The sequence below is a fragment of the Paralichthys olivaceus genome, chromosome 5 (genome assembly GCF_024713975.1).
Source record: "Paralichthys olivaceus isolate ysfri-2021 chromosome 5, ASM2471397v2, whole genome shotgun sequence".
In the NCBI taxonomy this organism is placed as follows: domain Eukaryota; kingdom Metazoa; phylum Chordata; class Actinopteri; order Pleuronectiformes; family Paralichthyidae; genus Paralichthys; species Paralichthys olivaceus.
The window spans coordinates 12146096-12161552 of NC_091097.1; the positions used below are offsets into that span (position 1 = coordinate 12146096).

Sequence of the window (15457 nt, forward strand, 5' to 3'; positions counted from 1 at the left end):
CACTGTTCTCTGGTGGTTACTAAGTGAAATACATCGGCACTGTGTGATGGCACCACAGGAACCGATTACCCGCTTAACAACACTTAACAAGTCTTTGAGGAATATAGGAACATGTAGAACTCTCTCTTTGTACTCTAATGCTGCAAGAAAAATACTGAACTGAACTTGAGGAGCAAATTATGACGCAGCAGCAGCAACAGCATGGATTGTCAGTTACCTTTTTTCTATCACTAAGTGAAACAATAATCCAAAATTCTGATTCAAGTCAAATGTCAACAAAAGGGCCTGAAATTTGTACCATACCTATAAAAGGCAGTCGGCAGATTAGAGTGCATTCCTTAAGGTCCCCTTATGAAATCACTATATCCAAATTTTTATTTGGATCTGTAGCAAACTTGCACGCATCGGTCCCCTAAATATATCTGTATTTTCTTTCCGTCAAGATCCATGGATTCTTTCTGGGAAGTTGGTGAAAATGTCAAAAACTAAAATTGTTAAAGAAAGTGATGGAAAAATAATTCCTAGATCAGTTCTCCGGATCCAGATCCAAACCAAACTTTAATGGGTTCTTCCATGACAAATACTACATCCTTCCACCAAGTTTTATGTTAATTCCCCCTTTAGTTTTTGCATAATCTTGCTCAGACAAACAAATGGGCATGGGTGAAAACATAATCTCCTTGGCGGAGGTAATGAGTCTCTGAGGAATATATGCAATGTAAATCCCTCTACTCTAATGCTGTGTGAACACAAGTGACTTGAAATTAAAAAGTTCTGACAGAGCAGTACCAATAATAATATCAACATGGATTACAGTAGATCAGTTTCCTCTCTTCTGCCACTGACTAAATCAGAATCATCCAAAATCTTGATGTAGGGTCTTTGCCATGTTTTTCTTTGACAAATGTCAAAAACATAAGGTTCAAGTGTCTTTCATACTCAACCAGTATAAATACCATAAGAAAGGTATCTCTTGTAGGTGTGGTTACTTGATTCAATGTGAAAAGCTATGCCCTCTTGAAACCTGTGAATACCCTCAAGAAAAGTTCAGCCTAAGGAAAATCAATAGAAGTAAATATAACACTCTTTTCTAGGTCAGTATTTATCAGCAGATGCTACAGTATTAAAGCCATGAAGCTGGCCTCAGTCAGTCGACCCACTTTGAGAGTACGGGATCTAAAACCTGACGTGTACACTCACAAAAAAAACCTTAAATGCCATTTTGTTCTTCAGAATAAGGCTCCCTGTAGCTTCTCTCCACCGCCACTGACCAGTAAACTGACCTGTGTGTGTGTGTGTGTGTGTGTGTGTGTGTGTGTGTGTGTGTGTGTGTGTGTGTGTGTGTTCAGTGAACTCAGTGAGACATTACCGGTGACATTTCCCTTTTTTAGAGAGATCATGCTGAGACAAAACGACAGCTCTTGATCTCTACCTCTCTGTCAGTCGTTGTTGCCCACTCTCAAGGTGTACATCACTACACCTTATTTGTTATTGTCCGACATGTAAAATGGATTGGTGGGTCTCTGTGAGCAGTTCCTCTGCCCCACTTCCAGATCTTCAGCCTTAATTGCCTCGTCTCCGTAAGCACTCGGCAGGGAAAATGTGGCCAGGCATAGTTCCGCAGTACGGCTCTCTCCTTGCTTAACTAACACTGCCGAGGTGCACTTAACCTGTAATTGCTCCACTGGAGCTGTGCAGTGATTGGCAGTACAAGATGGTGCTGTGCTGCGAAGCTCTGAGGTTTGAATGTGAGTAATTGTGTGAAGCAGCGTGTCATTACAAAATGTTGATGTTGAAGACAGTAGCTTGGACCACTGGTCTACCTGATGTGAAACATGCCGCTTCACAGACGCTCTGCGGTCATGATTGTCTGACGGCTTTGCAAGCTCCATTGTCATTGCAAAACAATGTAACAATACTGGCTGGCTTTACCGACGAAGGGTCAAGAGGCCATGCAGTAAGCCAAGCTGAAAGTGATCGCCCTCTGCTGGATCAGGAGGCAAACTACTTCAGAACTGGTCATTACTGGTCAAATACCAACTTTTCCCACCACGTTCCAATAAAGGTTTGAATTTCAAATACAAATTTGCCTAATTTCTGTCTTTTTTCTCACTGAAAAATTATTTCTCCATAATAATCAGGCAAACGTGAATGTTTTTATATGCCACATGCACAACCATACACAGTATAACGTGCAGTGAAAGCTTTCTACGACTCTTCTTGCCATTAAGATAAGAAGAAGAATTTACTATTCAACAAAGAAAAAAATAGTGTTAGGAAGGAGAAATATATTCATGTATAAATAATATATCTGGTTAGGATAGGTGCATAAATACTAGGAAGTATGAAATAAAGTGCCAGCATGTGCAGCTTTCACGCAAACATGAGCTGTGCAACACCAGGATGAGGTCGTTACTGTGTTCAGCATGTTATAAATATGATAGAAAGGGAATCTGCAGATAATATTTCCACTCAGTTAATTGTAATTATTTCTGTGTTTTTCAGTTTGTGGAGACCATCAGCAGTAAGCAGACTGAGCTGGACACCTTCATCGCTGAGGGCTACAAGACCGCCTTATCTGAGGAGCGCCGCAGGTACTGCTTCCTGGTAGACCGCCAGTGTGCCGTGGCCAAGAACAGCAGTGCCTACCACGGCAAGGTCAGTCCGAGTGTCTGTTGAACGCCAAGATGAACAAAATGACACACAAGTTGGGGGTTTCTCCTGGTGAAAGTTTGTATGGTGTGTGACCCACTGTCATTGTAAGTCAAGTAGTTTTGGACTCACAACGACTGCAACACTCCAGATCGCAAGACAGGAAGGAGTTCAGTGTGAACTTTGTCTTTTGACTACCAAGAAAAACACTTAATTTATAAAACGTATTCTCTTTGTGTTATTGTGTTGTTTTAAACAAATTCTACCCATAAGTCATCTCTGTTTTATTTGGAGCTCACCTGCTGTAGGAGATAGAAAAAGCATAGTAGGAGATATATAATTCAAAGTCGAATTAGCTTTGACCGCTCATAGGGGCCTTGTCTTTTTAAATATTCATTAAGACTGCAGACAATGCCCTGCTGTCAAGCATATCTGAAGCTGTAATCCATCATTGCACCTCTGAGTGTCTCCACCTTTCTTTGTGAGGAGAACTAGCTTGGTCACTCAGTTCCAAAAATGACTCAAAATACTGAATCTTGAGCAAGATAGATTTAAATTAAAGCTTAGTGCGATGAGCAGGACGACAAAATGCAAATGACTCCTCATACAAGTTGTTTACGAGAGAATTTCATAACAGCTCCTCGTTATTTTCACATCACTGCTGAGATTTGAATCGAAGAATGTTTTTAAATCCACACAGATTTACTCTTATCATCCATCAAAGGTAGATAGTTATCAAGAAGGATTCAGTCAAGTGCATGTGCGTGTGCATGCTACAATGTATGCCTATCCATTACCCGCAAATATCAAAACTCTTGGGAAATGGACTATATCAGTCTCCTGGGATTACTGGTGGGTGTAAAATGCCAGCCTAAAGATGTAACTGGAAGTGTGTGTGTGTGTGTGTGTGTGTGTGTGTGTGTGTGTGTGTGTGTGTGTGTGTGTGTGTGTGTGTGTGTGTGTGTGTGTGTGTGTGTGTGTGTTGCCACTTTGTTTTTCAACATGGAGTCTAGTCATTAATCAGGATGGGGGTGTGCGTGGGAAGAGTTCACCTTCAGCAAACTGAAGAACCCTTTCCCAGAGGATCTGCTGTGTGTGTGTATGAGAGAGAAAGACACTGTGAGAGCTACAAATTAGCACATCACACTGTCTTTGTTATGTGTGTGTACATGTATATAAATATGATACATTCATATACAACATGTGCCTTCCTGTGCATTTACCTCTATTTCTAAACAATGGCCATGTGAGATGTTGCAGCGGGCAGTGTGGTTGTGTTTTGTCTTCCTGACTCACCCACACAGCATATTACCATGGCTGTGCCCAGGGCAGTGGTCAAGGATACACAGTGAGGAGAATATCTTTGAGGACTGAGTGTTTTCAGAACACAGGGAGAAAACTGAAGGTTTATGGTTTTCTCTTAAGTGCTTCTTCGATCTGTCCCTCCTTTTAGGGCAAAGACCTTCTTACCCAGAAGATTCCAATGTGGCAACAGGCCTGTTCGGACCCCAACAAGTTGCCGGAGAGGGCCATGCTGCTAGCCCAGCAGATGGGCTCTGCCTCTATTGGGGGCACGAGCCCCCTGCATACCTCCAAATCCAACCTGGTCATCTCCGACCCAATCCCTGGAGCCCAGCCACTTCCTGTGCCCCCAGAGCTGGCCGTCTTCATGGGTAGTGGCCTTGGACACCCAGCAGTGAGTGAAACTTTTTTAGTAATTTATTTATATGTTTTGCATGTTTGCTGATCAGATAAATGTGTTTTAATCTCATGAATTATCATTATATAGATATAATGATATATATACAGTATATATATATATATATCATGTTAATTTGGATGATTTTCTGTAGGGACAGCCTTGAGCATAACATCACAAAGTTAAAAAGTTTTGATTTAACAGTAATCCCCTAGTTATCTAAACTGTATAACTTGACTGTGATCACTTAACTGAATTTTCTTCAACAGTTAAGGAGCAAACAGTTCTGTCCTAATGTCAGTGAATCCCCCTTCAGCCCTCCATAAAGAAGCAAATCAGGGAGACATCTCTCTAGTCTCAGTTTAAAGATGCCACTCAACTTAATGAGCTGTTTAGAAGCTGCAGCAACTGACAGGCTAGACTCTTACTAGAATTCCCTTCTCCAACTGCAGTGTTAAATTAATATGAACAGAGCAGATGTTAATAATCACTTCAGTTTGACCTAAATATTTTATGATGGATGCTTTAGTTTTGCAGTGGGAAAGACACTATTACAAATTGTATTATTTAATCCATTTGTCTGCTTGTTTATTCCAGAGGCTGATTGGCCCTGATGGCATGTCCATGGTCAATGGGACAACAGGAGTCCATGGAGAGGAATATTGGACAGATGGGGGGACGATGTCCGTGTCTCAAGTCAGGCCTTCGTCCCCTCAGACCCAGGCGCAGGGCCAGCCCCAGTCTCAGCCTCAGAGACAGGTCAGCGATGTCTACTCCAACACACTCCCTGTGCGCAGGCCTGCCCCCGCCAAGAATAAGAACCCTGTGGGTAAGTTATCAGAAGGAAGAAAATGCAACAGAACATTCCAGATGATGCTGGATTTAGAACATCTGCATGGCTGCTGATTGGGCCTAAAAATCACTGTAGACTCAAGCTTTTCAGAGCTTCAGAACTCCTACTTACTTTAATTTAATTTTAATTTACTTTAATTGTCTCTGTCCATTGTGCCTGTCTGCAAAAACTTAAGGTGAGACACGGACCCTACCCAGATCCAGTTCCATGGCTGCAGGGCTGGAGAAGAACGGGCGTGCTCGTGTCCAGGCCATCTTCTCCCACGCTGCTGGTGACAACGGCACCCTGCTCAGCTTTTCCGAGGGCGATGTCATTACCCTGCTAGTGCCTGAAGCCCGTGACGGCTGGCACTATGGGGAGAATGAGAAGAACAAGATGTAAGTGATTAATTCATTTATTCTGTTTTTCCTAAATCCACTCGGTGAGATTGCATAAAAATTAGGTGCAGCGAAAGTTTGACGAGGTCTTAACTCACTTCTCAGGCGCGGCTGGTTCCCGTTCTCCTACACGCGCGTGCTGCCCGAAAGCGACAGTGAGAAGCTCAAAGTGAAGTATGTTGCACTTTTATAAAAACTGCACGTCGACTTAATGATTCCAAATGAGTCCAAGTCTGATGCCTCTTGTTACTTCCCCAGTTTGCACCATGGGAAAAGTAGCAGCACAGGGAACTTGTTGGAGAACGACGGATCACTGCCCACACCTGACTATGGCCTGACCGCCCGACTGCTGGCACAGAGCTTAGCACAGACCCGCCCACGCCCCTACAGCATGGCAGGCTTTGGCACACAGGTAGGTAACAATGTCACGTCACCTGTGAATAATACAATTTCTACACTTGTTACGCTCGCTTAGTTCATTTGCAGCCCCCATCTGTTTTAGACTTATGTTGCATAATTGGATATGAGTAATCCTGCAGCATCTCATAACAAAATAAGACTTTTGCTCAGTTTCTGCTGCCACCTAGTGTTTATGTGCAAGTACAGCATGCAAACACACAAATTAAAGTTACTTTTATCTTTTCAGCCTGCTATTGAGGATTATGACGGCCGCTTTGCCACAAGGTAAGTGCCTCCTCTGCCCCGTCATCTTAGAAAAGATTGATACTGTATGACTGCTGTTGCCATCTGAAGTATTTATCGTGCGTAGTTGGGTGGAATAACTGAAATCTGCTAAGAAATAGGTATGAGAGCCAGTCACCTCAGACAAATGTCTTTTTACCTGAGCTGTATGCAGAAGCTGGAGCACACAAGAGACAGCAAGGCAACTGATCAACGTCCACAGCGTGCAAATATAACGGCACACGCACATCCCACACATGTTTTAGGTTTGTAGTGAAGTAAATAAGTGCATTCGTCTATGAAGTGCAGGATTTTCCAGTGTGCTGTTGATGATGAGGCTTTTGAGCTGGTGGAGTTGAAAAACAAGAGATGATGACAAAAAAATGCACTGAACTAAATCTTTAATAGAATAAGTTTTGTTCTTTGAATTTAAATCAGTATTTTCACTCCATCATGTCTCCTTAAATGTATTTTAAGACTTTAGTATAGTATTTTCTGTATACGATTAGTATGTGTAATGGGATTGTGATGCTTTGGTATAGTCCCACACAGTGTCTGATATTAAGTACACTTACCTACATTTACTGGAGTAATGCTGCAACTATCTTTGTTTTTTATGATTTGCTATAGATTTTTTTGTTATTATAATTTATTCTATTAGTTTTTAACACTGATTCCTGTCGTCATTTTCAATAATTAGACCTGTCAGATACTTCAAATCATAGAAACCTAATAGATGAAAAAATAAATAAGATGAAAACTGTCGGTCATTGATTTTCTGTTGATCAAGTAATCATTTCAGCATTATAATACACAAGATTATAGTTTAGCCCAGGCTCTACATTTTATTTTAATATCGTGTTAAAATTCCCACCTGGTCATATGTATGCACAGTATTTCTTTTTAATATCTTTTTACTGTCTTCTTTGTCCTTCCATCTTTGCTGTTCTTTACTTTGAGTGTTTTTTTACGTAACGCTGAATACAGTCTAGTGGGGTCAGTGTCTCAGGACATAGTCAGAGCCCTTGTGACCCATAAAGGGCATTTTAACTGTAATCCCATCAAGTCCCTGCTGACTCACCAGGTTCGTGAGAGATTAGGGTTCGGATGTATCCTGTGCCTGTTTCTGTCCAATCGGGTTGTGCGTTCGTAGAATTGTGTGTGCTCGTGCAATAGAGGGAGTGTGCGTGTGAGAGAGAAAGAGAGAAGTGCGTTGTGTGTGTACAGTCTTGTTTTGGTGGAGTACCTGTTGTGACAGTAGACATCATGCTGACTTCATCGATCATCACTGCTTGTCAGTCTGGGGCTTTGGGCAACAGTATCGCTGTGTGTGTGTGTGTGTGTGTGTGCGTGCGTGCGTGTGCGTGCGTGTGCGTGTTTTTGTGTATCAGTATTTTTGAGACAACACTGTCCTGCAGGGTGTATTCACCCCCAACAGACTAATCTAACCCTACGTGCCTCCAGCTAAGGAGATGACTTGATGATTTTCTCATCAACAGTAGTTTTAATTTGTTCAATAAGGGAGATGACATCCAATCAGAAAACAAATTTGGGTAAAAACTTGTTGATGAGGGAATTGGAAGTCCAATCTTCCTGATCACGGCAGGTGTGTTTGGAGTTGTACCTGTAGGTGGGGGCGACACAGATTTTCCTGAACCCCCCACCTACATGCTTCCTAAACTCTACCCTGCCTCCCTGTGCCTGTCTTGTCTTTCTCCATTTCTCTGAGTGTGTCCGACCTGGCAAGCTTCCTTCTCTCTTTGTTCCACAGTGACAGTCCTGATGGCAAATTGATTTCGACTGTGTGAGAACAGACATACAGACAGACACAGACAGCTCCGGATAGCACAGGGGCCTCTTCCTCCCCATCTTTTCCCACCTCTTAGCCTCCCTCCTCCTGTCCGCTTATCTCCACCTCTCCTCTGCCTTCCACACACACCCCTTCTCCAAGTGGAAGAGGCCAGTTTCATCCCTCCTTTCTGTCCTCTCTTCCTCCCCGGGTCCCTCGTTTTGCTCCCTCCGTCCGTCCTGGGTGCTGCTGCTGGTGGTGTCGGTGCGGACAGTAGCGGTTGGTGGGTGGAGGATTGCGTTGAGCGAGAGAGCCAGAGCGGGCCCTACCTGCTCGGCATGCAGCGATATGGACTCTGAATACTTGTATCTCTGATCTCAGTCCACCATCACGGACTGATCTCTCAAGAGACTGCCTTTGCTACTGCTTGTCTTTCATGCATGTACATGGTTGTGTCATTTTGTCAAACTAAAGGACATGTTCATGTACTGTACAAGTGCCAAAAGACTTCAATGTCATTGTACTAAAAGCCACTGGCTGAATGGCCTTTTTTAAGCACACATGGGCCCTGTGTTATCGAGTTCCCACCCAATACATACACAAACACATACACACGTGAACACACGCACACATGCCTACACATGCACACACACACTCACACACACACTCACACACACACACACACACACACACACACACGTGCACACACATACATGTGCACACATGCTCAAAAAAAGCTTTGTTCAAAGTAAGGCTGTGCAGCAGATTACTGTGTTTCTGTTCTGAGAAATCCCATAGGTGGCGCTGTGCTTCCTCGTGTCAGTGCTAGACTTGATTTTCTGTCCAGAGGGTGTGTGTGTGTGTGTCATATTTGCCTTACTTTGCTTTTCTTTCTTTTTTTTTATAACAAAACACATACTTTCTGTGCAGCCAAGCAAATTTTACAACTGAGCTTCAACAATCACAGTATATATATCTATATATATATTAGAAATTGTTTCTGTCAGTCCACCAAATTTCACTGTATTATGATCATTGCAAAAACAAGTTTTAATATTAAAACTTTAATTAAATTTGATGCCCTCAGCCCCCACAGAAAGCTTCATTTTTTTTCTTCCACCATTCTTGATTAAATTAACTGCCAGTTTAAACAGATGAAATAAAATCCGTTAAGTTTGGTCTGTTTCCTGAAGCTACAGTGAGTCGGGAGGGGTCTCTGATCATTTTGTTGAGTATCCTCAATTACAGCTGTGAATTAGTTTTAGGGGAAATGACCAAACCACAGCTTTTTTATTTTTGCAGCTCTCACTGTTATTTATGATTGTATTCCCTGAGTGGCTATGTAGTTTTTTTTTTTTTTTTTTTTGGTCTTTTCTTTAAAAAATCTAACTTATTGTCCTTGTATGAAAAAAAAAACAATATTTGCAGAAACGATGAGAAAACCTACTGATTAGTTGAATTGTTTATCTTATGCATGCTGTGGAGGGAAACCAGAAAATGTGATTACAAAAAATTGACCTTGAATGTATGGTGAGTTTTTACAAAGGTATTCTAAATAAAACATATCTCTATATATTAATAAACAGTCTGGTCTGACGAGAAGTCTGTTCTGTCAGTGACATGACATTTTGTTGAATATCTTCCTTGTTTCAATCTTTTCAAAGCTCTGAAACTCTCCACCCCTTACGTGCGGCCTCAGCATGTTTCACCCTCACCCCCTTCCCCCCTGGTAACACCCATAGCATCTGTGCTGCTCTGTGACAGAAATCTGTGTGTGTGGTGGTGTGGCGTGTGTATTGTGTGTATCCACCTGCCTTGCCTTCTCTTACGGTTGTATTGTAGATCGTTGGCTTGTGTTTTGAGTTGTATAAGAGAACAGTGCACTCATTTCAGCGGATGGTACTTCTGAACGCCTGCCTGTTGGTTGCATTGCATTTACAGTGAAAGACCACACGGTTTTAGATTTGAAAATGAGCATACGGCGGTGTACGTTGCATGTCGAGCATGAAGTGTGTACCTACTGTCCCTCATCTCAGTCACAAGTTAATATTACCAACCTATATGTTCGTCTTGCACCAGACTAACCAGCAGTGTTGTAAACAAAATGTGAGCCGTGCATGCTCTGAGAGATGAGCCATTCAAACCCAAAGGTTCTCTTTACCTTCCAGTTTGGGTCCAGAATTGTCCCGGTTCTGAGGGAACAGGACCTCCGTAAGTCACCAGCCTCCATTGCCTTTCAGCCAACTATCTCTTCCTTTTCCTCTACTGCCGCCTGGTTCTCTGTGCTTGTCATTGGCTGTCTGGCTGCAGTAGGATGCTGGGGGGAGTTTTTTCTGTCCATCTTTGTGGACATGGCAGCTTTTGGGTTGTAAAATAATTAGTGATGACTTTTATTTTATCTGTGTTCTTATGCAGAGAAGAAACTAACCCTGCCCTGCATGCCTGTTTTTTTTTTGTCTTCTTTTTCCATCATTTTACAGTTTTGTTACCCGTGCTTGCTCAAACTCACAATAGATGCCACCACTGTTTGCTCAACTTGCTTCAAACAAAACCTTGAGAGGGCAGACTTCTTTGGGTGTGGAAACGTAGCTGACCGTGTATCTCCTTTGTACCGTGTTCAACCTAATTGTCACTGTTCCTTGCCCCACCCCTCCTCTCCCCACAGTGACCGCGCCCTGGAGGTCTACCTCCGGCCCACCTTTACTGACGACCGATCTGCACCCATCTTCTACTAGCGGCCTGCTGTTCCCTTTCTGTCCAATCATGGGCCCTTGTTTCTATAAGTGGAGAAAGAAAAGGGCCAACGCTGGCATGTTTTTAAATTGTGTGATTGGGATAAAAAAAACTCTCCTCACAGGCCATGTTACTGTACTAAGAACCTAGTTTATTTGCTGTGGAAATTCCCTCTGAGAATTTCCGGTCAGTTCTCGTGATGTTAAATTTGCTTTCACAGATGTTGAATGTCTGAGCCTGAACATTCGAGTGTGGCAGTGTAGATTTTATTAGTTATTTAGATTACACCGGTTGTGGATGAGGTATGGCTAATAGGTTTTTAACTAGCGATGCTGTCACGTTATTATTTATCTGCACTTCTACTATGGGATTTTCTTTTTTTCTTTTTTTTTTTTCCTTCAACACTGTAAATTACGTTTTAGGATTACTTACATTAATGAGCAGTGGAGGCACACTCTGCAGTAGTTGTTTTAAGTGAGGCTCGAGGGTGAATATAACACAGTGGGTTCAGTGAATCACTGTTATATGCACTGAAGGCACAGTGTAGACTGGATCCTGCCACAGAAAGCTAGAACTAGACAGTTGCTGAGTAAACTGTAATTCTGCTTTTGTTAAGTGAAATAGTAACTTACTATAGATTTACTAGTTGTGATACAGTACACCCAGATGTGGGAACTGTGCCTTCTACTTTGTTTTTTTGGAAACGTAGGCTCCATACAGAATTAGCCAACTCATTCTGGAAGCTGGGATTATTTGCCCGTTTGTGTTTGCTTGTAATGTCACTTTTCTGAGATACAGCGCGTACATAGTGGGTCGTTTTTTTTAAATATTTAGCTTTGCGGGAGTGGTAGCTTATCAGATAAGGTACAGTATTATCATAGTTATTGAGATCATTCTCAGTATTATAAACTCATCCGGGAGAGGAGCTTGAGGCAGAGCCGTTTATGCATGTGTGAGGGGATAGTAAGAGAAGTTGTGGAAATGCAAGAATGTGTATGGATGTATAAACTCAAGCTCCTCTTTAGCCTGCAATAATTCAACACTTAAATCATGAAAATCTATTTCCCATGGATGAGTCCTTTACACTGAGTGATATGATCATGCTTTTATTACACAGCTCATTCGGGGAAACAAGTTTCCAATGCATTTTTTACTTTTTATATAGCTTTCTGTTTGTCCATTTCTCACCTTTGTCCCTGTTTGTATTATATCTGTTACTGTACAGAAAGTGCATATAAATTATCCTGTCCAAAATAAATCTAAATGGGCACAAACTTCATACTTTTATGTGTTCTGTCATGTTTTCATATTTTATTTATGTATTACTTTATTATTTTTTTTTTACAAAACAACTGTACCTCTAAAACCATACAGATAGATCACAGACACAAGAGGGGAAAAAGTATTTGGATTTATTTGTTTGGGATAGTACAATAGCCATAAGTGAGGGAGAAATGGAAACAGCGATGATGTTACTACTGGTGCATAGAACAACCCACCTCACCTTCTCTAAAATGTGTCCGCCACTTTATAGCCAATGGGCTCTGTAGTATCTCTTTGGCAAATTTGAGAGAGACCATCACCCCAGATTGCATCCCTTCAAATGCTTGTTCAAAAAAATACAACAGCAATGTCCTCTCTTCCTGCAGGACGTAAAAAGGCAAGGTGAGAAGGAACGGGATTGGCACTTTGAGCTGCAGAAGCATAGAGAGGGGGAAGGAGCCGTCAATACAGCAGTAGTAATTCAAGTCAAGCTACCTGCTACATGTTGATATAGCATTCATACAATATGTGAGATATGTCTTAATTTGAATGTCTTTTTTTGTGTACACCTCAGACCCAGGCATTCGGCACAACTGGAATAGAATACATTATGTATGAGATAGTGGACAATACGTAGATGTAGAACAAAATGCATAAAGATGACATTCAACATTAATGACTGGCACGTTGACGTGACACCTGAATCCGTCCCTTTTGGTGTCATTCTATTGCTGATGAAATGCAACTTAAACAAAGCTAATGTGCCACAAAATAAAGTGAACCTGCAGCCGGCACTGTGGACGTGAGTGGGGGGATCTCACATGTTTAGATACTTCATTCCAGGGTGGGTGGGGGGATACTGAGCAACACAGCCATCACTTTGACAAATACGGACCCAGTTTGGCTTGAGAAAAGTGCTTCAACAGATATGGTAACTTTAGACAACACAGTCTGTCATTATCAACCAGAGTGAGTGGTGGTGATAATCAGAGAGTGACACCTAGTAACATTTCCAGTCAGAAAATATTCTTTATCCACCATTAGTGTGATTTAAATACAACTTGATTTAAGACACAAATCATGTTTCAGAGCCTCCACCTTCAAACACTATCACCACCACCCACGACTGTTTAAAAAGAGTCCGATTTTAGAACAGCATTGTTTTCTGGCTTCAACAAAAACATTTTTAACAGTCTTAATAAAATGCCAGATTCATGTTAAGCAGATAGACCTAGGCAGCCAATGAGAGGAGCAGCAAGGAAGCCTGGCATGTCATTTTTTTTTTTCCCTCCTTTTATTTGTAGATATTTTCTTTTAAATTCATAAATAAAATGATCTGTGGTGACCGACATAAAGCGATGCTTCACTGAGCACAGGTTATTGTCACTTGTACTGTACTTGAACTTTTTTTTCCTACATACAATAGAATCAGATTGTGTATCCATTTCCCTGGTTGCCATACCAGCAGCTTTCTCTCTCTCTCATCACAGAACTGAAATAAAGAACAAAGTGTGCAACTCATCAACAGTGTTTCACTACAGTATGAGGCACCGTCTCAGGGAAGGACTCCGCAGACAGATGCCCCAAACGTCAATAAAAATAAAAACTCTGTAAAACATCTGAATACAATAATAATGCTTTTCTGTGTTGAGAAGGACCAGGACTCTGCCTCCTCCGGTCAGGACCACGGGAACACTCAGTCTTTTGGATTATCTTCACCGCCCCCTGTTGGAAATAATTGATCGGAAATAAGTATTGTAACCAAAAAGTTTAAAGTGAGTGTTTCAAAAGGTAGCATTGAAAAATTATTAGTTTTGTCCCCATTTCTGCTAACTCGCCTCGATATTCATTACCTTAAGGGCTCACTATGTTGCATATCCATCCACTGTCTATACTGTTTATCCTTCGCGGCTAGAGCCAATCACAGCAGGCATAGATCGTGGGTGTTTTGCAACATACAGAGACAAACTACCATTGACGCCAACATTCACCTACCGACAATTTCGAGTCACCCATTGACCTGTGTGTCTTTGGACTTTGGAGAGACCCAGGCAAAGGCGGGAACCTTTTTTGCTGTGAGACGACTGTGCTAACCACTGCACAACCGTGCCACCCGCAAAGAGTCAAATAATCATAGAAATATATAATGGACTGATTTTGTTTGTAGCACAGTGTTGATCACACATTAACGTTAGTTCCAGCTATATTTCAAACCTGTAGAGGTTGGCGTTATAAACCATAAATACATCATACGCACAGACTTTTACACAAACTTAATTTACTCCAACTTTTTTGGAGTTTGATACACAGACATTCTATTTTACACAATGATAATAGATCAATATTGCACAATAGCCCGTATTCACACAGCAGCCACTACGGTGGGGAGTCTTGAAGTCATACTGCTGTGTTCCAGGATGCAAGTCATATAATAGAAAGTCTGAGAAATCTCATATTTTCTACATTTTAAGGTTACTAACTAACTAACTAACTAACTAATTTACCCTTATATCAGCCTACATCTATTGTGGTAAAAGTTTGTAGTGATGCACTTGCTCCAAAGTCATATTAAACCATATAATGTTGATTGCTTTTAACGTCTGTGCAATAGAATTTATCTATTTTTCCTCTGACAACTTAAATATAAAGTTTATGTTGCTGGTGAGATGCTGAGCTTACCTTCAACATCATGGAAGTAAAATTTAATTTTGTTGCTTTATCCTATTTTGGGGATATTGGCATGTTCACCTGCCCTCTAATCAATTTGCTCAAAATATAGTGACAGTGAACAAGAACACATTTTGTAGTCATCTAGCCATTTACTTTGACATCCCAAACAGACTTCCCACCCTTGGTCTATATGTGAATATGGTCTATAGTCAAAATTGTGCATGAAAGTGTTAGTACAGACCTGTTACTGAGTCTATGTGGGAGTCAGAGACGTGTGTGATAGAGAATCGTGAGACCATAAAACGGTTGAGTGCCACAGCTGCAGGTTTTGGAGCCTCTGGACTGTTGGAGGTGGATGTGGGTGAGGACTGGGGCTCAGGGATGGTGTCAGGTGAAGACGGACGGGGATTAAATGAAAGGTCATCTTCCCATTGATAACTACCATCTGAAAGCATACAAGACAGTCACTGTCCCACTAAATCATTTGGGATATATCACCTATGATGAGTGTGTGGTGTTTTATGTCCATGACAAACTCACCCTTTTCTGAGCTCCCGTCAGTTTCTTCAGAGTCACATAATGATCCACCGGCTTGGGGTTCAAGTTCAGGGTCAGGATGTGGATAATGGTCAGAGGCGTTTAACTCTGGAGATTCCTCCGTTTCTGTGGAGAAGGTGTAGTCGGCCAGCTCTCCTGTGGGACTCTCCTGGAGGACATAAACGACATTTCTCAGACTCCGA

At 41.7% G+C, this 15457-nt stretch overlaps 2 protein-coding genes across 8 annotated transcripts in view; one reads left to right on the forward strand and one right to left on the reverse strand.

Moving 5' to 3' along the window:
- Positions 1-12065, forward strand: part of baiap2a (BAR/IMD domain containing adaptor protein 2a) — a 49957-nt gene extending 37892 nt beyond the window's left edge. The window contains exons 7-15 of one of the 5 annotated variants that reach the window (XM_020094567.2): positions 2506-2658; positions 4106-4348; positions 4949-5180; positions 5380-5581; positions 5687-5755; positions 5840-5993; positions 6228-6265; positions 10220-10262; positions 10717-12065. In XM_020094567.2, coding sequence (XP_019950126.1) covers positions 2506-2658; positions 4106-4348; positions 4949-5180; positions 5380-5581; positions 5687-5755; positions 5840-5993; positions 6228-6265; positions 10220-10247 — 1119 coding nt within the window. In that variant the 3' untranslated portion in view covers positions 10248-10262; positions 10717-12065. Of the gene's footprint in view, positions 1-2505; positions 2659-4105; positions 4349-4948; positions 5181-5379; positions 5582-5686; positions 5756-5839; positions 5994-6227; positions 6266-8033; positions 9791-10219; positions 10263-10716 lie in introns of those variants that run through there. The other 4 variants (XM_020094565.2, XM_020094566.2, XM_020094564.2 and 1 more) reach the window with 4 other exon arrangements.
- Positions 12066-12179: 114 nt separating this feature from the next.
- aatka (apoptosis-associated tyrosine kinase a) overlaps positions 12180-15457 on the reverse strand; it is a 29651-nt gene continuing 26373 nt past the window's right edge. For all 3 annotated transcript variants that reach the window (XM_020094559.2, XM_069525347.1, XM_020094560.2), the window contains 3 exons: positions 15258-15423; positions 14959-15162; positions 12180-13772 (listed from right to left, as the gene is read on the reverse strand). In XM_020094559.2, coding sequence (XP_019950118.2) covers positions 13744-13772; positions 14959-15162; positions 15258-15423 — 399 coding nt within the window. In that variant the 3' untranslated portion in view covers positions 12180-13743. The remainder of the gene's footprint in view (positions 13773-14958; positions 15163-15257; positions 15424-15457) is intronic.